Here is a 27666-nt window from a genome sequence, read left to right as displayed (position 1 = left end):
AGAGGTATCTCAGATATTAATAAAAAAGTAGGGGTATGTCAAAATCACCCAAAAACATATATGATTTTATGCATAGTACACCGTCATCGCAGTGTTGAGGGCAGTGTCTTGCAAATTAGAAAGTCAGTTTAGAACGACTCTTTTTAATAGAAATAGAGTCAAGTGACTGCACAACACACTGAGTTGAAGTGGAGGTGTGCATCGAACCGTTGATGTTTTTCGAGTCTGAGTTTGTGTATCAAAATTTTGGATTCATTAACTTTTCAGATGCTTTTCACTCTGCTTAGTAAATTAAGCATTTTCAAGTAAGTATGTTTGATTTTCTACTGCCCATCTATTCCATTTCAAGTGACCATCACTTTATCGGATTTTGTTAACATGTGTCCTAAGGGCACATTATAAAGCGCATTAAACACACCCTGGGATCTGATTTTATACCGAAACTGCACTCAAAAATAAATTTTTGACCAAATATACCCCCAAAGGGTTGTTCTCTTCTCAAGTGTGTTTAATGCACTTATATGTGTGCCCTTAACGATACCTCACTTTATTTCATCGGCGCACATTAGCAAAATCGCGCAATTCCAATTTCCAAGTAATTAATGCGCATTTTTGTTTAACACCACAAGACAATATTCTTCGGAGCCCTGTTTTATCCAAAAATCCGAGAAAACCCACTTTCACATTCAAACTTCCCACACACGAAAAAAATAAAAAAATACTTGGGAGAGAAGCTCACACAGAGGCGAACAACATAGCAGAGAGAGAGAGAGAGAGAGAGAGAGAGAGAAGGCCCTGTATTTCTTATAAAACCCATATCTAAATTAGTTTACATGGTTGAGATTTTTCAGAAAAATACAATTAAGGGGTACAAAAACAACAACTGGTGCTATTCCCCCCCCCAACCCACACACACCAAAAAAAAAAAAAAAGAAGTGGAAAGTCAGTAAAACCAGATTGTCAAAACCGATTAAAGTAGGGAGAAAATGAAGAAAGAAAGAGGAAGCCATACTCTCTCTTTACCTCAAAACTCATCTCAACTTCAATAGTCAGGCATAAGTTGACTGATCTTCCCTTCCTCTGTAGCCATCCCATGCTCTGTAACTCTCAACCAAATACAAACAGCAGTAAAGCTAAGTATCAAACTCAACAACCCACTCCCAAGTCCAATCCCCACAATCGCCATAATAGTAAGCCCTTTAGTTTTAAAAGAAGGCAATGGATACCCATAAAGATCTTTGTTTCCCTCAAACGAACTCGCATTAAACTTGGGCAAACTCCCACTACGGTTCCCAATCGACAATGGGATCGCCCCAGAAAGCCTATTGTTCGAAACATCGAAAACCGAAAGCCTCATCAAAAACCCAAATTGCAGAGGAATCTGTCCTGTAAGCAAGTTTTTGTGTAGATCTATGACGTTGAGATAAGCACATAAAGTGATTTGTGGAGGAATTGGGCCAGTGAGAAGGTTTGAGGAAAGATTGAGAATAGCGAGATTGAGGAGTAATTGGAGATCAGGAGGGATGGGTCCAGTGAGAGAATTGGAGGAGAGATCGAGAGATTGGAGATTTGTACAATTAGAGAGATAAGGAGAGATGGAGCCTTGAAGAGATAGATTAGAGAGAGAGAGTTTGTAGATTCGACCGTTATTGCAAGTGGCACCTTGGAGGTATGAAGTGAAACCGTTACATGGGTTGGAGAAAGTGGTTTTGGTCCAGTTTCGAAGACTGTTTGTTGGGTCTTGTAGGGAGGCTTTTAGGTTTGTTAGGCAAGCTTCGTCGTTTGGATCTGATGAGGATGGTGGGAAGTAGGCGCACGTTAGCAACAGAGTGAGAAATATCTGAAACCAAGTACCCATTTGAGGGGTTATTTTCTCCTTGCTTTTATTGTTGTTGTTTCGTTTGATCTTCTTCTGTTTGTTTCTTCAAAGGTTCAGAGAGCGAGAGAGAGAGAGAGATTTGATTTTTTTGGTTTCTGGGCCTTTGAGAAGGAAAAAAGTGAAGTGGTGAGGGATGGAGAGGTGGGGGAGCACTAAGTTGAGTTTGGTGAAACACGGGTTTGCTTGTGTGTGGTGGGGTAGCTTCCTGCGCATATGAGGCGTACGATAGTGACTGTTCGTATGAGTTTACAGGTGGGTACTATTGGGTTGGAACTTGGAACACAATCCGATCCAACTCAAAACGCTAATCGTCTAATCCGAATCCGAATCCAATCTGAACTGGAGCATGAGATTTCAAATTCAATTCGAACCTCAGTGATAGTGGGTCCTTTTATTTGCTCAATCTTTGCTTTCAATTACTCTTATGTGTAAATGGTATTGATGTTATTAATCTTATAATATTATATGTAAAATACTTCGACGATTATGTCAATCATCAATTTAATAAAATTTATCTTATAAATTTTTTTTTTAATATTTATCTGTAATTATCATTTATTTAAATTTTGAATTGTATCGATAATTTATGTTTTCTTGATCATATCTTATTGATATGGCATGTGCAAAGAATTATATATATTTTTCTTTGGGATACACAAGGAAAAAAGATCTATGGTTCGATACACACATCCATGTCAACGAGTGACTTTTTTCAAGTCAATTTATCATTAGTCTTTTTTATGGTGACAAAATGAAAACTTCTTGTTCGTGTGACTTATGAACCATCACGTAACTTCTTGGTAGTGTGTCATATTGCTAGGTGGATTTATGTCAAATCAACCAATAGGGTGTTTGGTCACATGAACTCAATAAATCATGGTGCTAGTGGCGAGTTTGGCATAGGGGGAGACACCAAGACTCTTATCTTCTTGGTATCCTACCATCTAATCTTTTTTGTTATTGAATCAAATATGGAGGCTGATATTGAAATTCGATAAGGGTCCTAATCAGATTCTTATTGGAACAGTTCTTGATCTGGCCGATCTTTATTGAATTAGTCCCAAATCAATCCCCATCCGAAGATGATCCATTGACAACTTAATCGTTTCATTACGCGTTCGAAACCAAGGGTGGAGCTAGTAAGGAGACATGGGAGGCAACTGCCCCCACTCAACTTTTTTGGGTACTTTAGATACCCTTGAATTTATGCTTAAATTCAAGTTATCCCTGCATTTTGAACTATTGATATGCCATGTTAGATCATGTTGCCTCCACTCCCTCTAATTTTTGCCCCTTCATCTCCAATTAATTATAAGTTTTCCCCCACTAAAAGAAAATCTTGACTCCGCCCCTGTTCGGGACCCAAATCATTTGGGAGACTCAACCGGTTTAACATGCCCTTTATATAAACTTAATTAACTTTTAAAATTTAAAATTTTGAGGTCTATATAATATAAGTTAAACCTACTTGAATGGTTTTGGACTTAGTTGGGGGAGAAGATGAAAACCATGGCTACAGGATTGGGAGGGGATTCTCACCACCCATATACCCTTGAGATCAATCTGTGTAACAAATTATTTATATCACATATCATACAATATTTAGTATCTTAAGGTGACATGTTTACGATCTAGGACTTGAATTAAAATTTTCATAATATAATTATTTGGATAAGAGGATTCTCGAGATATGAAACACATTTTTTCTACATAACCTGAATGAATCGAGAGTCGACTATTCAATCTGCTAAAGAATTTAAGCATCCATTAGGATGAAAGGAAACCTACTAGAGACACCCTTAATTACAAGCCTATAGGCAAGAAGATCCCTACATAAATACGCCACATGGCCATAATCATATTTGTCCATTCACTTACACACCCACCTTACATAAGTGGGTCCTTCATAGAAGATTGAAGTCAAGGGGGCATGTCATCCGTTTGAAAATAGGGAGGTATTTCAAATTTTAATAAAAATCAGGATAGGTATCTTAAACTTGACCACAATTCTCCAATCGTGAGGCCAAAGAATACGCGATCTAGTGAAATGGGATAATGTCACTCTTTGATGTGACACAGTTGCTTTGGCCTCAGGACAAAAATTGTTCCTCCAGTTGCCAAAGTGACACTTGGCATTTTCGCTTGTGGAGGTCTCTCACTGCTCTTGAGGCCATTTTGAAAGGTGGGTCCCACAAGTTCAATTTCTTTTGTATTTATTTGGTAGGTAAACTCTCTTAATAAAAACAAAATGGGATTTGATCCCAATATGTATTGCTTTACAACTCAATTAGTTAGGCTTGATAGATTAAGATCTCAATCACACCTGATATTAAAAAAATAATCATCAGCACTTCAACCTCGTTTATTTGTTTATGGCCCACCAACTAATCAATCAAGACCATCTTGACCGTTAGAATCATTGTTGATGTCTTCTTAGTAGACTTCCATCATTCTTGTAGAATGATAATGGAATGAAAATTATTCAAAAATTAGATCGATTATCTGGTAAATTAGGCAAACCCATCTTTTTTTATGACTTTGGAGATGAGATCCACATTTGTCATCATCAAATGAATCATGTTTCCATTCAATCGTGCCCTGAAATCATGTCTTCTATTATGGTAAGAGTGTTCATATTTGTTCTCATTGGGCTAATATTATCTTCTTCTGATCTTAATTCCATACTTTTAGAATTTTTTTAACTTTTGTGCACAATTATAAATCATCTCAATGGACTTTATTTTATCTTATCACCTTCAATGTTGATCCCTAGATTTTTATAAATTTATTCTTTTGAATTTTTTTTAATCAAATAATTTTAATAAAAATATTAATAATTTCTATCACATTCATTTTTTAATTATATCCCTATTTATTGTCTTTTAGTAAAAAAAAATAAAAGTAAGGGTATATTGGTCTTTTAAATAATAAATGCTTGATGAAATTGATTTTTAAAACATTCAATGTAAATAAGACATTTAAATTCAAAGATTAAAATATCATTAATATTTATTATATAGAAAACAAACATTTAATATTTAAAAGACCAACATACCCTTATATTTTTTACTAAAAGACAAAATAGGTATCAATATTATTGAAAAGTAAATAAGGTGAAAAATGCTAATGTCCCATTAGGTCTTGGAGTTAGCATTCCCTTTTTTATAAATGAGTCGTGCTACACCAGGTTCAACACTGAATTGACCTGGTAGTGTATAGATAATCGTAGATTTATTTTCTCGAGATACAAATTAGAAAATCAACGTTTTCTATGCACTTTCAGGTCAACTCAATATTGAATCCAATGTCCAACGCAGGCAATTAAGCATTTTCCTTTATAAATACATTTGATAGAATTAAATATACAATTAAGTATTTCAAATCATTTATGGTACTAAGCTCTTTACTACACTTAATAAAAAGAGTCGTGCTGGAGTAACGTTGAAATGTACATCAATTCTGACATTCTGATGTGGTGGTGTACACATAACCATAGATGCTTTTCACTCGTGTATTTACATTTTAATATTACTTCAGCATTATATTAATAAAAATCCCTCGAGTTGTGCTGGGGTGACTCAGGATTTACTGTGATTCTCACAATTCTGACGTGGAGATGCATACATAATAACCATAGATGATTTTTACTTGTATCGCGAGGAAACACATCTATGGTTATATGCACATCCCACACATCAGACTTCTGAAAATCACAGTAAATACCGTGTCATTCCAGCATTTTCCAAATCCCTCGTTGAACCTTAAGTTAAGGAGGCCCCCTCAACCATGAATCCCCAATAAATCAACCAACATCTTGACGGGTCATTCTCAGTTTGGATGGATAGGTGACCCATACCCACTTGAGACAAAAGTAGCAACTCCAGAATTTTGTGGTCTATCTGGTTAGGTTAGTGGGCTAGGGTCCCAGGATCTTTATGTGGTGTAGATGGGGTCCTAAATTTTCCATGGAAAGGCCCCTCCCTCTTGCAGCTTCTCATCCTCCCACGACCATCTTTAGCAATCTATTTGCAACCCCACCTCACATGGTCTCCCCCACAACCATCTCTTATCTTCTTTGGGCCAAGCCAAAGTCATGTATAAAACAAATCAATAGTGTTTATGAATTGTGAACTTGGATGAGATTGTGGAGGACAGAGAGTCAAATTATATGATTTAACGTATTTTTAAGATATTATATGGATGAACAAGATCCATTCAATCTACCCTGAATATTCGGGATAAGGCTATGATGATGATGGTGATAGCAAGATAACGATGCTCCACACACCAAGAAGACTGTTGGATAATTTTCAAGATTCATTTATGATGAATCTCGAGGACAATCCAATGGTTGGGGTGTAGGGATAACGTCCAAGTTTAACTAGTACAATTGGTATTGAGAGACGGGTGGGGAGTATATCCATGGACCTCATTACAGTGAATCCCAACCCCTAACCAATACCATTGATGCCCTTTAAGATACAAGTGGTCTCTTGCGGACCAATAACATGGGTTGGAACACCAACTCACGCTTAAGAGCACTGAGTGACGCCAAGGAGATATAAAGGATCCTAGTACAGACTCATGGAATACAAAGACACCCAAGTTGTCATTTTAAGGTTGTTTGATTGAAGGGAAGGACACGCCGTTCTTAGACTAATTTTCATGGTCTTTAGATTCAACGGTAAAGGGGCTGAGTGATGCACTAGATGGACTGCGATTGGTGCATCACACGGCTTTTTCTGCTGACGAATACTCCCAAGACCGTGACACAAGAGCAGACAGTGAGGTGTATTCTTGGAGGGGAGGCCTTTGGTTCTAGTCATCACTAGTTATGCCAAGGTTGCCACCCCAATCATCACTGTTTATGGCAAAAGAAAATCAACGATCTCTAACGGGAGGGTATGCCCAGATCTTACCACAAGTCTCGAGTTGCTTATGAAAATGGAAATTTTATTCAGCATGACAATTTATGTACAACATAAAATAAAAACAGCTAGTCACCCATTTTCCAATCACACCATGGACAAGCAAGGAATTTTCCAAAGCATGTTACCCAATTCTCTAAAATGCCTCCCAGTTCTGATTTGTGCTTAAGTTGAAAGTTGGACACCGTACAAAACCAAATGAACTCTGTCAACAACGTCGAACTTGGAACATTCAATATAGTTCCGTGTGCTTTTGTGCTGTCATTCGAAATGAGCCCTTATTTCTTCCATGAACCAACCTATATACTCAGCCTGTAATCAAACAAAATAGAGACTCAATTTTACAAATGCTCAACAGTGGGGTTGCTATTTTATCCACCATCGCCACCATGATTCTTCCCAAAGGAAGGGAGACTTCTGTTGACACCTTATTGTCTTCTTTTAATTTCTTCCCTACATGATACATGGGTTATCTTTCTGGATCATCTTTTATCTACCATTTTTGCAGAAATGTAGAGCTCCAAAGAAAGAAAAATAAAATCAAATCACAGGCTGTGCACCAGTCCATGCAGTGCGATCATTGTCAGGCCCATTCACCTTATAATAACGGTTTTCTTGTAAATAAGATACGCCGGCCCAGACCCCACGTATAAGTAAGATGCTTACAAATACTATAGTTCCAAGGGTGCAAACCACCTGAAAAGAATGAAACCAATGGAAAATAGTTAAAGAAGTAGTTAGAAAAGTGCCAAGGTGCCAAGCAATAATGCGTATACAAGCCTAATTTAAACAAAGAAAAATTTCAAGCAAAAAAAATATATTGGCAGACAGACAAGTATAAAAATTGCAGGTTTTTGATGCATCAGATAATTTCATACAAGTTCTGGACTTTGGGCATCTATGGTCTGCATATAAACAATAAACGGGCAATCCATTTTGAAGTTGGTGTCCACAGGCTAATCTCATTGAACCTTGGTTTATTTTATGCATGAAGTAAACGACTATATGTGTAATTTCACAAACATGGCTGAATAACTCAAGTTTTAAGGATATTGGATGGATGACAGAGATCATTAACTTTACAGCATGATTGATAGAAAGCATTACCCACAATCTTACTTCAAATCATGCATGATTGCAGTCTTAATATTGATCACAACTTGGCATTCGCTTTGCAGCTCTGAGCTCACCCATGGCTAGATAACATGGGCCTTGATCCCTATCCTGCTGGAAGATGGCCAGCTCTAGAAAATGCCGAGATGTGTGTTCTCTAGTAAAGAATCAATTTATTTTATCAATAATTATGTAAAATGTGTAAACAGATACAATGGTGAATGCATTGTTGGGTGTTCTTCTGCCCTACAACCCGGCAGCTTATGCACGAACTGTGGCCCACGCCTCCTATTTGTTCAGGGTGGGCAGCATGAACTCTGATATTATCCGGGTATTCAATCCTGCCACTGAGATTCTCAATTGACTCCTTAACCTTGATAGGAAAATGGCAATCTTGGCAAGAACGGCGTTCCATAGAATATACGACTCATGCTCCTTTAGCTTCTTTAAATTCCATGGGTGGGGTGTGTAGCTATCAAGATCAATGCCATCATTACGTTTCTACTAGAAGTTAAAGTTAGCTACCTCTCATTTTGTTTTAGGATTATTCCTATTTGTGGGCCATTTGTGGCATGCGGGAAGGGCCCGTGCAGCTGCAACATGATTTTCAAAAGGAATTCATTGTGATTTGGAACCTGTTCTTTTCATGACCCCTCTTAACTGATGCATGTACTTGTAAAAAGTTATTAAATATTAAGACCAATGAGTTAATTATTTTTAAAGTTACAAATGTTCTAGTTAAGACTATGTGATTCATGTTGCCAGTGATGGAGATGGCGACTTTAAGAAACATCTGAGCTCCATCTGGCTACGGCATCAGGTGACCCCAATTATTTTTCTCACTAATTAAATTATTACGGAACATTATTGTGTTTGTTCGATTCTCAGGCTCTTAGATATGCACATCAGCATGTACCCTTGCTAATGATCTTATTCATGTTCAAAATGATTGTTTATGGTAATATAATGAGCTCTAACTGTAGTTTTATGCTAGTAAGAAATTTTCCTTGTCAAACTAGAAGCATCTTTAGAGGTTAGACCGTTAATGAGACTCGGAGCAAGTAGCTTAAAATTGGGAAAGCCCACTGAGTATAGGGTGGAGGGAGGAACCAAGGGAGCCAAAACTACAAAAAACAGTCAATATGATTTATTGTCTTAGCTGTGAGTGGACTTGTGTCAAACGTAATAGTAATACTGAAACAGCCTGGAATATGAAGTAGGTTGGTCTGATTCATATTGGTAAGAGTCCCAAAGGGTAAGGAACTGAAACAATAAAATTCTTTGGCAAGAAAGTGGGGTATGTAATAATAACATTTCTATAGTAGATCAAGAGCATGGAAAAGAAACCCATGAGAATGAGTGATCTTCTCAGGAACCAAGTCAATGGCATTGCACCCAAGCAAGAAACAACACCTTAATCAAATTAAGATGCCTTCACCAATAATAACAGTACTTGTATTTCTGCATGCATGTTCAGCGCACACAACATTACCTCAAGGAATGCCTTCAAAACCCACAAGAATGCCAATATGATAACTCCATTAACTGAAAAGCCCACCTGTATTAAACCAAGAACTTATTGTCAAGACAAATGGAAAGATCCAATTGAATTCAGTGGGTAAAAACATCTTACACAACAAAAAGGCAATTGAAAATGAGGTAACAGTACTGTGAATTATTACAGAAAAAGAAGAAGAAGAAGACAGTATTGGAATTGCAGTGAGACAAATTAGAGACGGTGCTGCATCAGTAGAATGGGTTGCAAAGAATCATGACAGTAGAACAAGCAACAAGAGGAAATATCTCAACCATTAGACTTGTTCACGTCATTACCATAAATAAAACGGTATGTATTTGAATTTTCCGGAAGAAGCCATGAATTTAGAACTCCTGTTTCACTTAGGAAATACAAGAAGAGTTATTTCATCCTTGACGTACAACAGAATTACAATCTATAACATGGTTACCATTCTAGCTAGTTCATACTCAGATATGAATATGTTAACCCCTCCCCCCACCCTAAAAAGAAAAAAGAAAAAGAAAAGAAGAGTTGGTTGGAAATCTATGGATGCCTTTGGCACCTAAATACTTCAATATGCTTAGTGTAGCCTTATTGATGAGATACAATAACTAGACCGATACCGGATATTGGAATCATATTTGGAACTGGTAATATATATATGGATGTGGGATTCTATTAGACATCATCTTGGAAGTGAGTTAAGGAACCACCTCCATTCAGAAATCAGAGCACTATGACAACACAAATCCAGAGATGATTGTGAAAATATCTGATAATTCTGGCCACTGCACAGTGCTGCCACCAAGTGTGTGATGGTTACGAAATGTGGGTGAATATTATGCATAAGTGGAGTCTAAGATCCAGGGAAACAATTACCAAAATCTATTTGAAGGGAAAAATTATAAATTGAAGGAAAAACTAAAAGAAGAGGTAACCTAATTATCAACCTAAAATTCGTACTGCATTATTATTGAGTGACTTGAGCGTTGGAGTATTTTTGTAGTTTAGAGAACTCAAAAATCGAGGAGAAACCAAGATCAAAATCATATCACAAATCGCGAGGTGCATTGTAGATTTTTGCATCCACAAGAAGCTTCACTACAATTGTCATTCAGCAACATAAAAAATGCTACTAATTAAGGATAGGGTAACATAAAAAAAAGGTATAAGAATAAAGCATGGTTTCAAGATATTGGCCTGATTAGGGATGAGGTATAAATGGCTATGATAAATATATTGACTGGAATATCTGTGTCTACATCTATTTCATGGATTTTAGCAAACAAATGGTCGTAGTATCTCTATATCAATATCCACATATGGGCACCATTGATTAATCCTACCCATATTTAAAAAATTAAATATTATACCTGCTCTACAAATAAAATCTAAAAGGTCCCAACAAAACTTCCAACAAAAGCGCCTCGACCAAGGCAATATGAAGTTACAAGTGTCACCGTGGCAAATCCACATACATAGTTCTATTTTTAAGAATTAAAGGTGTCAGATCCACTCTAGAATAGGATTTTTAGCTAGGTATGCAACCAAGAAATTCCATTATCTAAGAATTTTATGTATAAACCAAGAAAAACTTCCAACATGGGAGTGTTTGAAAAGGCATAGTAACGAAAATCGACGATTTTTTGAAAAAAAAAAAAAAGCGTTTAAACCACGACTTGCATCCATGACGATTAAAACGGTAAAAAAAAATACGCGACTATTTCATTTGTAACAAAAGTCGCCGTTTTTCACCATTGTAGATATGTAGGTTTCGAAACCTTTGGGGAAGTTTGAGCTCATCTACTTAGGTTTTGGAGTCGCCACCATTCAATTAAGGTGTGAATGGGAATCATAAAAAGTTTTTTAAAATCTGTTTTTCTTGACTTGTAGTTATTCTCATATCCAAAAGATAAAGGGGGTTTTGGTCTACCTAGAGAATCTAAGGTAAGGAAGTTCGATTGAAGGACAAGGAAGGTGTTAGGCACCTTGTCCCTCCCATCCAAAGATGGTTACCAAAATGATCATTGAATGAAGCTTTAAAACTATTTTTTTTTGTCTTTTTTTAGAGTAAAGGAGATGATAGAAATTAAGAGATCAACGAATTATAGTTCAATTTACAAACTAGAGAAATTAAGATGATGACCAAGCCATACACCAAAATGTATGCTTACTGATGTTTCTGTGAGCTTGAGACTTTGGTGGGAATCCACTTGGATTCCATAATTTTTTACCTCAAAGCTCTTTTAGAGGCTTAGATGCTCACTTGGGAGCATCTTTTTGTTAGTTTAGTCTTTACGAAGCATCAATGAATTGGACACCACAATACAAAAATTAGGGACCTTTATATATGGTTTTGTATCCCCATGGGACTGTTTTGTTGGCTTAGAAAGTTAGGTATAAATGTAGGTAAATTTCCACATTTAACTCTTAGCCTTTTTAGAATTGAAAGATGTGGTGTGTGTGTGTGTGTGTGTGTGTGTGTGTGTGCAGTGTGTATGCACGAGGGGTTCCCATTCGAACTTATTACATAGTTTATTAGAGGAAAGATTACCTCATCTTGAGGAATTACTCTCTTTCTCCTTAACCATGAAAAAGAAAGAAAACTAAACTAATGAATAAGCTTGTAAAAGTAAATGGAATTGAAATAACAAGAACTTAAAAATTAAATGCTCACTAGGAGCTTATTATGGACATATAAGGGGAGATTACCTCCAAAAAGGGTTTACACTCTACCACCAAGTCATCAAACTAACTATGGAATTAAAAACTACATACTTGAAATTTAAATGTATAAGAAATAAAAGAAATGGAGGTGTTAGAAAGGGGAATTTAAGAGAAAACTAGCCTCAAAATAAAATTTTAAATGTAGCACCCCACCTTGGTGCCTTCTTCCTCTTCTTTCTTCTTCTAGTTTAACTTATGGAAATGTGAGAAACTAATTGGACATAATTTGGTAGGATTTAGATGGTTAAGAGAGAATTGGGCAGAATTTTGGATCACTAGAACTCTAATGCTTCCCGCTCTTTTATGCCTTGGAAGGGTCTCCTATTTATAAGATTTTGGGAAACCCTTAGAAATAGTTTTGTCCTAAAAGCTAGAGTTTGCATAATTCACAAAAAAACCATATAGAATGATCTTATCTACCCGTCATTTAAAAGCCTACTAATTTCTAGAATGTTCTTGAAGAGGGTCAAAATGGTTTTTAGACCCTGAACTTTGAGTCAATTGGAAGAGAATCAAGCCAAATGACATGTAAATTGGTGCTTGGATTTTGGGTATTCTAGACTTCTAAAAACCTAGGAATAAGAGTATCTTTGCACACAATATTCTAGAGACTTCTTAAGTATGGGCAAAATTGTCTTAGGTCCTTGAATTTGATTAATTTACATTGAATCCTCTTTGAATGATGAATAAGATCAGAGGCATTAAAGTAAATTACTCCTAATGAGTCTCAACAAATCAAGATTAAGGGAGTAATTATACCTAAGTGGGGACCACATGTGACTTGGAGTTCATTGTAGAAGAAATGGGAAATTTACAAAAGGACCTTGGTGGGGAAATGAGAGAGGAATTAATGCATGGTCATTGAAGTAATTGAGGGTTTTCTTAAAGAAAAATTCATTAAGAAAGGGGTTTAAGGAGTCACTTCCCCTAAGCATATTTGTAAGTACATGAATTCTAACAAACTCAACCAAATGGGCCTTGGGTGAGGATGTTGGAATGTAAAAATTGCCTGAAAAGATAATCTACCCAAGGTTATGTTAGCAGAAGGCACTAGGTTGTAGGTAACCCATGGCCCTGAGGAATATTCCTCTAGACCGTGAGTTACCTATGGCCTGGCTTAGATAAGCTTTGAAATTAGGTTTGAAGAATTGGGCTCCACTGAAAGGGGGTCCACTCGATCCATTTCGAAGACTTAAATGAGCTTTCTCTTAATTGGATTTAGAGAGCTTTCGAGCTCGATCCGGATAAATTGGGGTATCTACACCCGTTTTTTCACGTTTTTTTCACAGAGATAAAATTTCAAACATTTTCTCTTTTTTTTTTTTTTTTTTTTTTTTTTTTTTTTTTTTTTTTAATGTGGGATTTGATACATAATAGAATTTGGTAATTAATAAATGTACAAATATGGGATTTGAACAACCTATTTCAATTACACCACTGTCAGCGCGGTAAGCTAGGAATATGGTTTGACCACTGCACTGGCTTCAGAACACTAGATTGAAGTAAGCAAAGGTGAATGTGATCTAGTTGAGCTAGAAAGCACCGCCCAAAGCAAGCACCCCGTATGACCTACTTAACTCTCATCAGGTCGAGTGGCATCCACATCAGTAGTTTGCAGAGTCACGTTCTGAACCAATAACAGTAAAGGCGGACAGGGAGCAAACAGTAAGGCCTGCACTCGACTAATTGCGAAAAACTACTTATTTTTTCCAATTTTGCAACAACTTGGGTGAAATGGGGCTCTACCAGGAAACCATGGATTTTTGAGTTTTCACCATTGGTTACTGGTCGAGCCACTGGAATGGAATGAGATAATAATCTCTAAAGATCTTTCTTCTCCACTTACTTGTAACAAGCTTTCCCTCTATAGAAGACTTCTTCGGAATGGCATAATTGTCCATTCCATTCTATATATTATTGATCTTTTTTCATTATCATTCTTGCTTTCTTTCTTGTTTTCTTTTCTTTGTATGACTTTTTAATTTTATATTATTCATTGATATTTTTTGGTGCATCGGCGGATTTATTTTCAATTCTTTTCTTTTTCTTTCTCATTTTGTATTTTGGTATCGGGGTGCTCCCTTACTACTCCCCTATTCTTTTTATAATAACTTGATTTTATGAATTTTCATAAGATATATATTTTTTTTTCATAACTTTTAATATATTTTTTATTTTGATCGTTTTTAACATCTTTTCCGAAGTTTTCCCTTGCCATTTTAAACACGTACTCCGACTTTGTGACTATGTGAAAAGGAAGCATTTAAACACGTTTTTCTTGATGCAATGAAAATCTAAAGAGACCTATTAGTTGCAAATCACCTAGTGCCAATCATAGTCACCAAGTCGGGGTTTGGGAATAAGTCAACAAGTGAAAAAGTCGAAAAAAAATGAAAAAATCAGGAAAAAATCGAGATAGTGTTTAGACAGTGTAATTTTTTCTACTAAGTGGTGCTATCATTTATATTATCAAATCATATTTTAAACTATAAGAATAAATGGTCTTTGAAAAAAATTCTTTTAAAATAACTTGCTCGGCAAAAAATATCACATTTTTTTGTTTTTAAATCGCGACTTTCGTTTAAATCGACGACTTTGGTGACTATGGTGCCAATTGCACTCCATCACTTAGAAATTTCTCCTTGCACTCCATTTGTTTGATTGCACTCTAAAGAAAATGGGCATTCCTTTGGAAGTTAAAATCAATTTTGCAGACACCCCAATTTATCCAGACCAAGCCCGAAAGCTCTCGAAAACCAGTTAAGAGAAGCTCAATTTCAGTCTTCAAAGTGGATCGAGTGGGAACCACTTTAATGGAGCCCAACTCTCCAAAACAATTTTAAAAGCTCATATAAATCAGGCCATGGTAACCCACGGCCTAGAGGAATTTTCCTCAAGGCCGTGGGTCCACCCACAGCTCTGTGCATTTGCTAACAGAACCTTGGGAAGGTTATCATTTCAGGTAAAAATTGCATTCTATGAACCAACATCCAAAGCCCATTCAATTGAGTTTGTTAGAACCCATGTGCTTACAAATATGCTTAAGGAAAATGACCCCTTAAACCCATTCTTAATGGCTTATTCTTTAAGAAAATCCATTTTCTTCAAATCTGTGCCCGTGCATTAGCCCCCATCATTCTTCAAAGCATAACCCTTTTAATCTTTTACTTCTTCTACAATTGACTCTAAGTCACCTTTGGTCCCCACTTAAGTAGAATTACGCCCCTAACCTTAATTTGTTGAGACTCATTAGGAGTAATTTACTTTAGTGTGCCCCCAACCTTATTCACCACTCAAAGAGAATTCAATGTAAATTAATCAAATTCAAGAAACTATAACAATTGCCCATCCAAGATAATGCTCTAGAATTTTGTCTGCAAAGACACTATTATCCCTACGTTGTTAGAAGCCTAGCTAACCCTTTTAGTCTTCAAAGCATAACCATTTTAGTCTTTTACTTCTTCTACAATTGACTTCAAGTCACCTTTGGTCCCCACTTAAGTAGAATTACTCCCCTAACCTTAATTTGTTGAAACTCATTAAGAGTAATTTACTTTAGTGTGCTCCCAACCTTATTCACCAGTTAAAGAGAATTCAATGTAAATTAATCAAATTCCAGAGACTATAACAATTTTGCCCATCCAAGAGAATGCTCTAGAAATTTGTCTACAAAGATACTGTTATCCCTATGTTGTTAGAAGCCTAGCTAAGTAGAACATCTAAAATGTCCAAAAACCAAACACCAATTTACATGTCATTTGGCTTAATTCTCTTTCAATTAACTTAAAAACCTAGGAGGGTCTAAGACCACTTCTCCCCCCCCCCCCCCCCAAAAAAAAAAAAAAGAATTCTCTAGAAACTATTGGATTTTTACTAACCTATCCCTGGATTATCTTGATTGGTTAGATCCATGGGTGAGTAAAAGACTATCAAGGCCATTTAAATGAGGGATAAATGAGATCAATCTATATAGTTTTCTTGTGAATTATGGGAATTCTAGGTTTTACGATAAAACTATCCCCAAGGGACTCCCAAAATCCTATAAATATGAGACTTATTCAAGGCAAAAAAAAAAAAAAGAGCTTAAATGATCCAAAATTTTGTCCAATTCTCTTCCGTAAGTCTTTTTCCCAAAAAATTTGTCCAATTATTTTCTCACATTTGCATAAGACAAACTAGAAGAAGAAGGCACCAAGGTGGGGTACTACATTTAAATTTCTATTTTAAAGCTAATTTCCCCATAAATCCCTATTTCTAACACCTCCATTTCCTTTATTTCATGTACATTAAAATTCCAAGTATGTAGTATTTAATTCCATAATTAGTTTGATGGTTTGGGGTAGAGAGTAATCCCTTTTTGGAGGTAATCTCTCTCTATAAGTCCATAATAAGCTCCTAATGAACATTTAATTTTCAAGTTCTTGCTATTTCAATTCCATTTACTTTTACAAATTTTCTTTTATGTTCATTAGTTTAGCTTTATTTTCTTTCCATGGTTGAGGAGACAGAAAGTAATTCCTTAACATAAAATAATCTTCCCTCTAATAAACTATGTAATAAGTTCCAATGGGAACCCCTCATTCATACACTATGTGCACACACGCCACATCTTTCTATTGTAAAAGGACTAAGAGTTGAAAGTGGAAATTTACCTAGATTTACACCTAACTTTTTAAGCCAACAAAACTGTCCCATGAGTACACAAACCATGCATAAAGGTCCCTAGTCTTCCTATGGTGGTGTCTAACTCATGGATGCTTCCTAAAGACTAAACTAACAAAAAAATGCTCTCAAGTGAGCACATAAGCTTCTAAGTTGGAATCCAAGTGAATTCCCATCAAAATCCTAAGCTCACAAAAAAAAAAAAATCTAGCAAGCATACACTTTCGTGTAGCTTACTTATCATTTTAATCTCTCTAGTTTGTAAACCAAACTATAGTTTTTTGATCTCTTAACTTCTATCATCTCCTCTACTCTCAAAAAAGGCAAAAAAAAATAGTTTTAAAGCTTCATTTAATGGTCATTTTGGTAATCATCTTTGGATAGGAGAGACAAGGTGCCTAACACCTTCCTTGTCCCTCAACCGAAATCCCTTACCTTAGATTTTCTAAGTAGATCAAAAACCCCCATATCCTTTGGATATGTGAGTCATTATAAGCCAAGAAAAACAGAATTTCAAAAACCCTTTTGGTGTCCATTCACACCTTAATTGCATGGTGACAACTCTTTAACCCGTGTGGATGAGCTCAAACCTCCCCAAAGGTTTCGAACCCCACATATCTACAAGTCTAATACAACTCTAAATTCTTTGGAAGTTGCGCTCCTTTAGAAACTCAAATCTTCTTCTTCTTCATTCAGATTTGTGCAACAAAAAGAAACAAATTGAGAGAGAATGTCGTGCAATTGGTAGGGATTTCAAAAAGTAAAAAAAGATACAGTTTTAAGATTGGAGTGCAACCAACAAACAACGAAGGAATAATCACATAATGTTGTAGCTGGTGAGACGATCACTGAAGATCAGGAACAAAATTTTGCTTCCTTCATATTCCAATAACCTAAAATAACATTTCTTGTCCTGGATTCTTAATGCAGATGGAGAAAACAAACATTATTCTAAGAAACGGCATCAAGGTGGACCATCATCAGGCAATATGTAAGGATGCCCTATATATTGGTGATCTGATCAGTCAAAAGGCATGAATAACAGATACTCTATTTCAGATTCAAATCAGAAGGAAGTTTTTTTTTTTTTATCTAACAAACAAAAATTCCTTCGATGTTAATACTGAGATACTCCAACAAAGTTCGATTTACTAAATAAATACTCAATTTATGATCATTTCAGATAGTAATTCATTCCAAAATTGAACCTTTAATCGTCTGAATAATCAAATCAACCAAAAACAATAACTGAAAAAAAAAAAAAATTGGAAGGCAAGAACTAAGACGAACCAGTTTGGTAGAGATGGAGATGGGGAGCACCGATCGAACAGCTTTCCTAGCACGCCTGGAGATCTTACGAAACACATTTTGAACAAATCGAACAAGTAGATCCAAGCTCCGATCTTCTGATTCATCTTCATCGTCTTCATCATCGGTCCCACCTTCATCAACAAAATCCTCAATCCTACCACCGCTCCATTTGCGAGGACCAGTGACGAGACCTCCAACATCCTGATCAAAATTCGAAACATAATTCAATTTTCACTATTCTTTATTTCTCCGCAAATCAAAACTATATGAAGTTTAGTTATGTGTTCTTGTTTATGTTCCATTAATGGAGGTTCCATGAGAGAGGGAGAGAGGGAGAGAGAGAGAGAACCTGAGAATAGTTCGAGATTCTTCTAGAAGATCGGAGACTATAAGGGATTCGAGAAATTCGAAACTGAACAAGAAGCTGATGCTTGTCGTTGTGTGGTTTCGTTCGAAGGCAGCAAAAGAAGAGTGAAGAGGGAGAAGACAGAGCTAGTGAGGGCGCCATCATCGTAGAAACTGGTGGAACTAACTCGTCCCAACTCCCAAGTCCCACACTCAGATGTCAGATCTAAGTGTGTGAATGGGTATCCACTTACCCGAAACCGATTAGTCGGGTTTGGTTCTACCATTATGGATCCAATCTTTTTCGGGTCGTGGATACCTATCTTATTGAAATCCTTTGATTCGGGTACCTGACCTGATTAGTAAATTTATTTTATTTATAATAATATTAGTGATCTAATTAAATATTAACAAAGATATATCTTGAAGAACTAAAATTCAAATATAAAAAGAATGTGAAGTGTTTAATCTTTATCTCTTTTGTTTTCATGAAGTGGATTTACAAGGACAATCGGCAATGTGGGCACTTGTCCCCCACAAGAATTTAAAAACTTTATAAGGTTTATATGCCATTACATGGATATAAGCGGTGGAAAATAAAATTCTCCTCCGTTGCCCCTATAAGAAAATTTAAAATTTTCAAGTGTCTTAGTTGCCCCCTGGTAGACAAAACCCTGACTTCGCCCATGAATCAACATCAATTCAATTTTCATATATTATACGATTTCATTAACAAATAAATGGCATGTAACATAATTTTCTATGATTTTATTCTCAAAATTTTTTTTTTAATCAATAAGCTTATTTTTAATGGATTCAGTAATTCAATGCTGGCGGGATTTGAACATAGGCCTCTAGTATTATCACTCAAAAACTTTATCAACTAAACTAGTTAGCACATGTTATTTCTCAAAAGTTTTATTTGCTTGAAGAATTCATTTTGTATCTTAATTTTCATTTGATAAATTATAAGTTAAATTATTAAAATTACAAATAATAATCTATTGTATCACTTATTTATCTTTTTTTTTTCTCATTCAAAAAGAGATTATCTATCTTAATAGGTAGCGGGTATCGGGTATTTTTAGGGTTAGTTTTAGCTCCAAGGGTCTCGTATCCGAAATCGAAACTAATAAGTATCGGATTCCATATGTTGTTTAGGTTTCGGTTATGATTATATGTGGTACCAACCTATTGACACCCCTACTCAGACCTCCATATTTTTTTTTTTTTTTTTTTTTTTTTTTTAGGGGGGGGGATGGGGGGGAGGAGGGGTGATTTAGACATGATGGATATTAGAGATACTCATCAAATGACATGTCTCCTTTAACTTTAGTCTTTCACATAGACTAGGGGAAAAAGATTGAAAAGCTCTGTTCTAGCTCAAAACCCATATTTTTCTAATCAAAACCAGTCATTTTCAATTTGAAGATTTCATCTACTTCAAATCTTAAGGCAAGATACGATTTTGATAAGATATAAAATGATGGAATTTTAAATAGAAAAATCTTGGGTTTTCTACGAAAGAGGCATGGTAGGAAACAATGGATGAAGTTAAAGTTGAATAGATCAAATTTAACACAGATGTTGAAGAGCTTGAAGATGATTGGTTTTGGAAAGAAAAAGTCAAATAGGATTTTTGGGAAAGTTGAAAATAATGAGATTTTGAGTAGAAAAATATAGGACTTTCGGTGAATAGTTAATTCTAGGTTGAAAATAATGAATTGAAGATAAAGTTGAATAGATTTAAAGAGAAATATACTCCGAAATTGAAAAACTTGAAGATAACTATTTTTTAGAAGAAAAATCAAAAGTTTATTGCTAGAGGTAGAAGATAAAGGCATTAAAGTATTTGTCCATTAATATTTATAGGACTTAGCAAGAAGGATTTGTCCAGGACAAAAAAGAAAAAGCTTTAATAGAGAGATTTAGAATGTTAAAGTGGTCATCATGGTGGAGTATTCATCCAGAACAAAGAAGAAGAAAAGTCTATAATATGGATTTGTCTTATGAAGGAAGCTTTAATGGAGATTAAGAATTTTGAAGTAGTATTTAACTTATTCTTCAAATTAAAGTAGTATCTCATGTATCATAATTTATTGCATTCGATTCTCTAATAATTATGTCGTGTATTGAAAAAGCAAGCATGATTGGTTGGTGGAGAGAAAATTTCTGAGTGGTTATGAGTTTGGATTTTTAGTATTTTTTTTAATACACATGGCGTCATGCCATTGGCTCATCAGCATAGCTCATTAGATTCATTAGATTCAAATATTCAAAACTATCACAGTTGAGAACCAATGTAGTAAGTAAAGTTCTTATCTATCATTTCTGGAAAAAAACTTTTATCTTTCCCAGAAGTTGGTGTTTCCTACTCATTTTGGCCCATTGATCACATTAATATTTGGCTCACCCCTTAACGAACCATAGAATATAAAGATTCATAAATCAAATGAAAAGCATCTCAAGATGGAAAATGTTGAATAAGTGTGCATGGTTGGTAACCAACCAAGCTAATTTTTCCAAATAGGATCCAAACATTCGAGGACTCTGTGGGCCAGAAAAAATTGCCACACGAGACTTTAAGGATGTTAAGCCAAACACATGCTTATTCTTATAATATCATCGAGCCAATGAGTGTTTCGCCATATTTTGATGTACCATTGATTTGTTTGATGTCTTGAGAAATACATATAAAATCACAACTGTTGGATTCGCAAATACGTGGTTGGGAATGTGGTTTTACCTGACCCTTTTAAAAAATATATATATATGTCTTTAACACGTTTTAATTTGTCCCAAAGAGCACAATTTTATTGTTTTACATAAATAAATGAGTTGATGGGATGATTTAATCTTTAGAATTAATGTTCTAAAATATGAAAATATTTTCAATCTCTCTCTCTGCAGCGATCCTTGGATGATTTTCTGTCCAAGAGTGAAATGTGAGAAGAAACATGCTACAAGTTTATTGGTAGTGTGAATTCCCTATAATTTATGCAACATTTCCAAGAGTTCAAGTTCAATGGAAAGTGACCTTTTTAATCATGAGCGCCACAGTGTATTGGTGGACCTAACCTTACTACAGTAGATGTTAAAGAGGATAAAAGCTCATAAAGTTTACTTCTTGTAAATGTAGATGATAATAAATTTGCTTTATATGTTATATCCCATCGTGGGTCACAATCTTTTTGAGGTTTAAAGTTTCTTTTTTCTAAAAAGGAGCTCCATCATCATGTTTTTAAATCACATACTAAACTTCCAACAACAACAAAAAAAACCATTTAAATTCCTAAGCTTTTGGATTTATATTAATTGGATAGACTTCCTTCCAACTAATCAGTATCAAGACACGAGTCTTGGTCGCTGGCATACCTTATGTCAAGTTCTTTCTCATAAATATATAGTTCAGGCATTCAAAATAAAGCAAGCTACTCCTTGGGTGCCGATATCAAGCATTCAATGATGAACTCAGCATTTTGTGATTGGAACTCTCTTGTCCACCACATTCACGGAAACCTAAGAAAAAAAGTGTATTTAATGGTGTTACTATAAAGACCTGCTGCTCCAAACCACCACATTGCATTCTCTAATGCCAAACAAGAAAAATAACAGCCATTTACGTCCAGAGGAAATACCCAGTTCGCTTTCTCAATCCTAGTCTTAGCATCGTCTCCCCCATATCGAATAAGCAGTGTACAATCCTCCATGGGTCTTACAGATGATTACACCCACCAACACTAGAAGTTCATGCAACCACCTTGATCCAAGGATGCCCTATTGCACACAAATCTGTGTCATATCATTCAGGTGGTGTTGGACTTGCAAGGCTGTATACCCACTCCAGGGTGACCCCCCACATATCAGCCTTCTCAAATTCTAAACCGTTAGGATTCCTTCCTGACCATAATAAATCATTAAGAAACCAAAACCTCCCATGGAACAGCTATCACCGACCTAGTACATGCAACACTTGGAACCAAAATCCCCACCGTGCAGCTCAAGTCTACCTCCTCTAATGAGTCTTAGGAGTACCTTCAACTCTCCAAGGCACTCACTCACCCACAAAATACAATATCCCCACATTTTCGAGTTTCACTCTTGAAGCTTTACTCACACTCATCAAGCTGTGTTATAAATGTGGTGACTCCCCACTTATATAGACTTGGGAGAACACTCTAGAAAACTCCACCAACACTAGAACATTCCAGAGTAACTCTCGAGAACACACCTACTATAGTAGGATATTAGGCAATATATGTCACTATAAAATAATTATGGTACGCGAAAACCTTTCAGGGTCTTCTAGATGCTTTTAGCTTCTCTAGAACTTAGTGGAAGGGGAAACCTAATTTGTAAGCCAAGCCCTTGACATATAGCCTATGTTAATAAAAGCCTACCTTAAGAAGATTTTGTCGTTAGTAATACTTACTTTTCTAATTGTTGTGCAAGAACAATGTGGCATACATCAATCCAAGAATTTATGACCTCCCCTTGGAATTAATTCAAAACAGGTGTCATTACTCACTAGAATAGAGGATGGTAACAAGGAACATCTCAAATCTGCTAATATATCACTGAGCTGAGAACATAAATGAATAGGAGCAAAGCAGACATTTTACCACCAAGAAATCAATCACACAATCAAAACAGCAACTGAGTTCCATCCATCCATTATTGACCTATAAATAGGAAATATCAGGATGACATAAATTTATGGTCTGGTTTCTTTCAAAGGGTAGTCGGGTATGAAGCATGATCAATTTTTCAGGAATCAAAATAAGTTAACAAGATGGATGCAGACTTATTTACGACTAAAATACATGGATTGTTTTGGATTTTTTGCTGAAAACCAATTTAAATGCACGATTCTTTATTAAGAAAACAGAAAGCTAACGAATAGTCACAAGTATAGTATTAAATTTCGACATATTTCCACGAAATATTTCCATTTCCACATGTTCCGACACGAAATTTAACCAACAGTTTCTTTTTGTATATATTTTGATATAAATCACTATTCATTTTACGAAATATTTCGCTGAATAGTGAACTTCGACCGAAATTATCAAATCTTAGGTATAAAAATGCAATATTTCGATGAGTAGTAAATTTCGACCAAAATATTCTTTTTTTGAAAACAATTTATAATTGCTTTTAGAAAGAACTTATAAATTACACGTAGTATTTAGTAATTACTAATAAAAATTGCATATAACATTCATCCATTAATAAATGAATTATGATTAATTCGTTATCTATATCATTTTATTTTAATATATTCTAAGAATATTAATACATTTATATAAGCACGCATACAATCAACTATGTTTCGATTAGTTGGATACATTAGCAATTTATTCATATACTTATTAAAAATAAATAAAAGAAATATAATAATGCATGAATGCAATAATTAATAGTTTTTTTCATTTTAATGTTTTACATGTTAGATTGTATGTTGTTAATGCAACATTATTATTCTTATTTCCACTGTCAACCTCTCAATACATGTGCGTATACGTAACAAAATGTTGTCGATATTCAATTTCACACTCCATATGGTAGTTAATTGTATTTTGATGACTTAATGAGTTTGTTTTAATGCCTATTTTATCATTTCCTGTGGGTTCAATGAAAATTTCTTCAATATTTCGATCATTCCCAAAAATTGTATTCATTTCCACACCAATCGAAATGTTCCATTTCCAGACTAACCGAAATCAAAATTTAATACCTTGGTCATAAGGAAACTTTTGATCTCTCTCATACGTAGAGGAACGAATCAATCCAATCACAGGAACCATTGATCACATTCTCATAAGAAGTTAGATGAAATGATGAGGAATTATCTATAAACAACATGCTTGTTTGATGAGTATCTAGACAAAGACAACTGATCGGGCAGAGTTATATTCATGAGATGAAAAATATCTGTTGAGGAGATCTCAACCACCCAAGTTGAAAGCCTAATATGACTTTTACTAGCCCTGGGCTAATAATCCTCGTAGTCCACAAGACAGATATCCTAAATGTTATGAAATAAAAAAATTCAAACACTTAAAATGGAAACTCTTTGAACCCTCAAAGAGAGTTTGTGCAGTGAGAAAAATCAAGAAATTTTCCGGGAAAGTACCAACATGAAGGAATGCAATGGAACAGAAAACATAGCTGCAAAGTTATTGCTTTTGCTGTTAAAACAAGAAGCGATAGAACCAAACAAACAATTTGAAACCCATTGGAACCCAATTAATTAATTCACAAAGACATTGCAAGCTATGGTTGAAAGCTTATTTATTCGATGAGGTTCTCCTTCCACTAGGTTTCAAAATCAACCAATATTCAGAGATAATAAATAACCCACACAAAAGAGTAACAAGTAACAACCATGCATTTAAATACATACCAAGTTGACAACTCAAATCCCATTGTCTCATACCTTATTTAAAAATAAAAAATGGGGAAAAATTTTGAAATTTTAAGCAGTTATATTACAAGAGAAGACTGCATCACGGACTGACAATGACTGAAGAAAACAATGACATAAAATGGTGAGACCTTTGAACAAATAAATTAACGGCTCCATCCCAGTCAGTATAAAAATTTACTGACCTCACATGATCATGCTGCTAAAGGCATGCAATGAAATTCAACCAGAATTATGGGTCAGGTCTAAACTGTTCATCGGGACACCTCTGATCCTGCTTGCCACCACCATCACCATAGCTTCCCATGAGACCTGAAGAAACGTCATTCAAACTTCCACCATTGGCATTCGGCAGTGTGGTACCAGCTAGCGTTTGTGCATCACCGCCATCACCCTGACTTTGTTTCTCATCAACAGAAGTCTCCATGATCCCACGATAATCACCACCCGACATATCCATGGCACCACTAACACCACCATTCATGTAGCCAGTATAGACTACCCCATTTCCATAAGGCACCGGGCTCCGTCTGGGACCAACCATTCCTGGGCCATTCCAAGGACTCCTTGGAACCACAAATGAAGGAACCCCGTAAGGCATTCCTCCATATACTCCGATGTAATATCCTCGATATGGGGCTGCACCATAAGGGTACACTGCCACATTTCCATAACCTGGAAGCGTTGGAGATGCATAACCCGGGTAAGCCCCATACCTGGGACTGTACGGCATATAAATCCCTCCTTGATAACTCCCCGAAAAGGACCCCCTTCCTGTCCCCATTCTCATATTATAGTTGTTATTGCTGTAGCTTCCATTGTTACCTCCATTACTCCCGTCTTTGGGCACAGCCCTCTTGACCTCTACAAGCTTGTCATTCAACTCATGGAAACTCTTCTGCATCACATTCTCCACAGCTTCCTCTGAATCAAACGTAATGAAGCCGAAACCCCTAGGTCTTTGAGTTGTACTATCATACATCACAACAACATCTGTAATGTTACCAAATTTCTCAAAATAACCCTTGAACTCCTCTTCAGTTAGGCTAGCAGCTAAACCCCCTACAAAAATCTTCTTAGTCCTAACCTGATTATTGTTATTAGCATCACCATTACTATTATTCTTAGTGGACTCCTTATCCTGTTGTTGATAGGGGTTGTGGTGTTGGTTTTGTTGTTGTTCACCTCTGGGTACTGCTCTTTTCACTTCTACCTATTAAAATATAATCAAACCAAATTAAAAAAAAAAAAAAGGGGGGGGGGGGGGGGGGGGGAGGAAATAAAGAAAGAAACAACCCAGAAAACAAATAAGCTTGAACATGTATATGTTCTTGAAAGAAAGAAAGAACCCAGAAAACAAAACCCAGATTAAACTTAAAAATCTACCTTTTCTTGAAAGAAAGAACCCAGAAAACAAAACCACAATAAGCTTAAAAATCTATTTTCTCTTTAAAGAAAGAAAGAACCCAGAAAACAAAAACAACAATTATCTTAAAAAATCTCTCTTACCCAGAAACAAAACCCACAATAAGCTTAAAAATCTACCTTTTCATGAAAGAAAGAAAGAACCCAGAAAAACAAAAAAACCTATAATGAACTTAAAAAATCCTATCTTTTCTTGAAAAAACATGAAGTTGTATAGAAGATTGAGAGATGGGTTTTGGACAAACCGTTCTTCCTAGTATAACATGCTTGTCTTGAAGGGCTTTCTCAGCTACAGATGGATCTGAGAACAGAACAAACCCAAACCCTCTTGCATTCCCTGTGATTCTGTCTTTAATGATCACGGATTCCACAACCTCTCCATACTTGTTAAAGTGATCTTTCAGGGTATCTTCACTGGTTTCCCATGAGATTCCTCCAACAAACAGCTTTCCTTGATCAGAATCCATCAGGAACGAATAGGAAAAACCCTAGAATCAGAAACCTAAAACCCTTAAAGATTGCTAAAAATAGGGTTTTTGAAAAACCCAGTAAGAAAAAAAAGCGAAAATCCCCAATATAGGAAGAACGATTTGTAGGATACCTTATTATAATATTAGGTTTTCGGAGAGTCCGACTTTGAAGCGGATTTAAGTTCTACTACGAATCAAACAACCCGATTTAAATTTTGGAGGATCCCTCTTTCAACTCGACAGTCGCCACGTCATCCAAGTATTGACCGAGTGAAGACTTTCTAGTTCGAAAATCATTATTGTTTTAAGAGAGTCCGGCTTTTACGCAGATTTAGGAGGGGAAATAATGATTTTTTTAATTAGAAAGTCTCCACTTAGATCAATATTCGGCTGACGAGGTGCGAAACGGAATCATAGATTGCTTTCCTCGGGATACACATCTGCACAAGAGTTCGACTTCAAATCGGACTAACCCGCTTCAAAATTTTTTAAACTCGACACGTTTCACTTTTAGGTTATCAAAATAAGTACATGCACGACCTTTTCAGTATATTTAAAATACCTCCCTATTTTTTTTTTTTCCAAACTGATGATATACCCCTAGGCCTTAATCTTCTCTTATGAACTACTGAAAAAATGACAATAATGTCCTTGTCATCACCACTATCATTTTCATTGTTGTGGTCATCATCATCATCAATATCTTATCATTTCCTCTTCATCATCGCCATTAACATATTGAAGAGGTTAAATATGACTGATGATTTTGGGATGCAAAATCAAAGTTTTTTGAGTCATTTTTCATTAATTACATGGGCAAGAACAAGTCAAGGGGCTGTCACCAATTTGAAAACATGAGG

At 35.6% G+C, this 27666-nt stretch overlaps 2 protein-coding genes and 1 pseudogene across 4 annotated transcripts; all 3 read right to left on the bottom strand.

Moving 5' to 3' along the window:
- Positions 1-750: 750 nt before the first annotated feature.
- On the bottom strand, positions 751-2019 carry LOC147409368 (receptor-like protein 44 pseudogene; annotated as a pseudogene). Its single transcript, XR_015173517.1, has 2 exons — positions 1024-2019; positions 751-889 (listed from the first exon to the last, which is right to left on the bottom strand). The product of XR_015173517.1 is annotated as a receptor-like protein 44 pseudogene (transcript).
- A 4920-nt stretch (positions 2020-6939) lies between these two features.
- On the bottom strand, positions 6940-18696 carry LOC147409367 (ATP phosphoribosyltransferase regulatory subunit). The gene is made up of 4 exons (XM_086428101.1): positions 18489-18696; positions 18119-18340; positions 9413-9478; positions 6940-7503 (listed from the first exon to the last, which is right to left on the bottom strand). The coding sequence occupies exons 1-4, from the start codon at positions 18648-18650 to the stop codon at positions 7348-7350; spliced, it is 606 nt and encodes a 201-aa protein (XP_086284227.1). The 5' UTR covers positions 18651-18696; the 3' UTR covers positions 6940-7347.
- Positions 18697-24857: 6161 nt separating this feature from the next.
- LOC147409366 (RNA-binding protein 1-like) lies at positions 24858-27079 on the bottom strand. 2 transcript variants are annotated; one of them, XM_086428100.1, is made up of 3 exons: positions 26938-27079; positions 26582-26824; positions 24858-26124 (listed from the first exon to the last, which is right to left on the bottom strand). In XM_086428100.1, exons 2-3 carry the CDS (start codon positions 26801-26803, stop codon positions 25144-25146), a joined length of 1203 nt encoding a protein of 400 aa, XP_086284226.1. In that variant the 5' UTR covers positions 26804-26824; positions 26938-27079; the 3' UTR covers positions 24858-25143. The 2 variants fall into 2 exon arrangements, with proteins under 2 accessions (XP_086284226.1, XP_086284217.1); XM_086428091.1 differs by lacking the exon at positions 26938-27079 and having other exon boundaries at positions 26582-26931.
- Positions 27080-27666: the final 587 nt, after the last annotated feature.

This window comes from Akebia trifoliata, chromosome 2 (assembly GCF_017979445.1).
Source record: "Akebia trifoliata isolate Shusen 1 chromosome 2, ASM1797944v1, whole genome shotgun sequence".
Taxonomy (NCBI): domain Eukaryota; kingdom Viridiplantae; phylum Streptophyta; class Magnoliopsida; order Ranunculales; family Lardizabalaceae; genus Akebia; species Akebia trifoliata.
The sequence above is the reverse complement of the archived record's forward strand: the minus strand, read 5'-3'. Positions and strand labels throughout refer to the sequence as shown.

Bases quoted from the DNA above. Each gene is read 5' to 3' on its own strand.
- LOC147409367 (XM_086428101.1), bottom strand. From the start codon at position 18,650: ATGATGGCGCCCTCACTAGCTCTGTCTTCTCCCTCTTCACTCTTCTTT. The intron at 18,341-18,488 runs GTTCTCTCTCTC...AATTTTGATCAG, and splicing joins GAATCTCGAACTATTCTCAG to GATGTTGGAGGTCTCGTCAC. The intron at 7,504-9,412 runs GTAATGTTGTGT...CATTCTTTTCAG, and splicing joins TTTTGAAGGCATTCCTTGAG to GTGGTTTGCACCCTTGGAAC.
- LOC147409366 (XM_086428100.1), bottom strand. From the start codon at position 26,803: ATGGATTCTGATCAAGGAAAGCTGTTTGTTGGAGGAATCTCATGGGAA. The intron at 26,125-26,581 runs GTTTGTCCAAAA...ATATTTTAATAG, and splicing joins ATGTTATACTAGGAAGAACG to GTAGAAGTGAAAAGAGCAGT.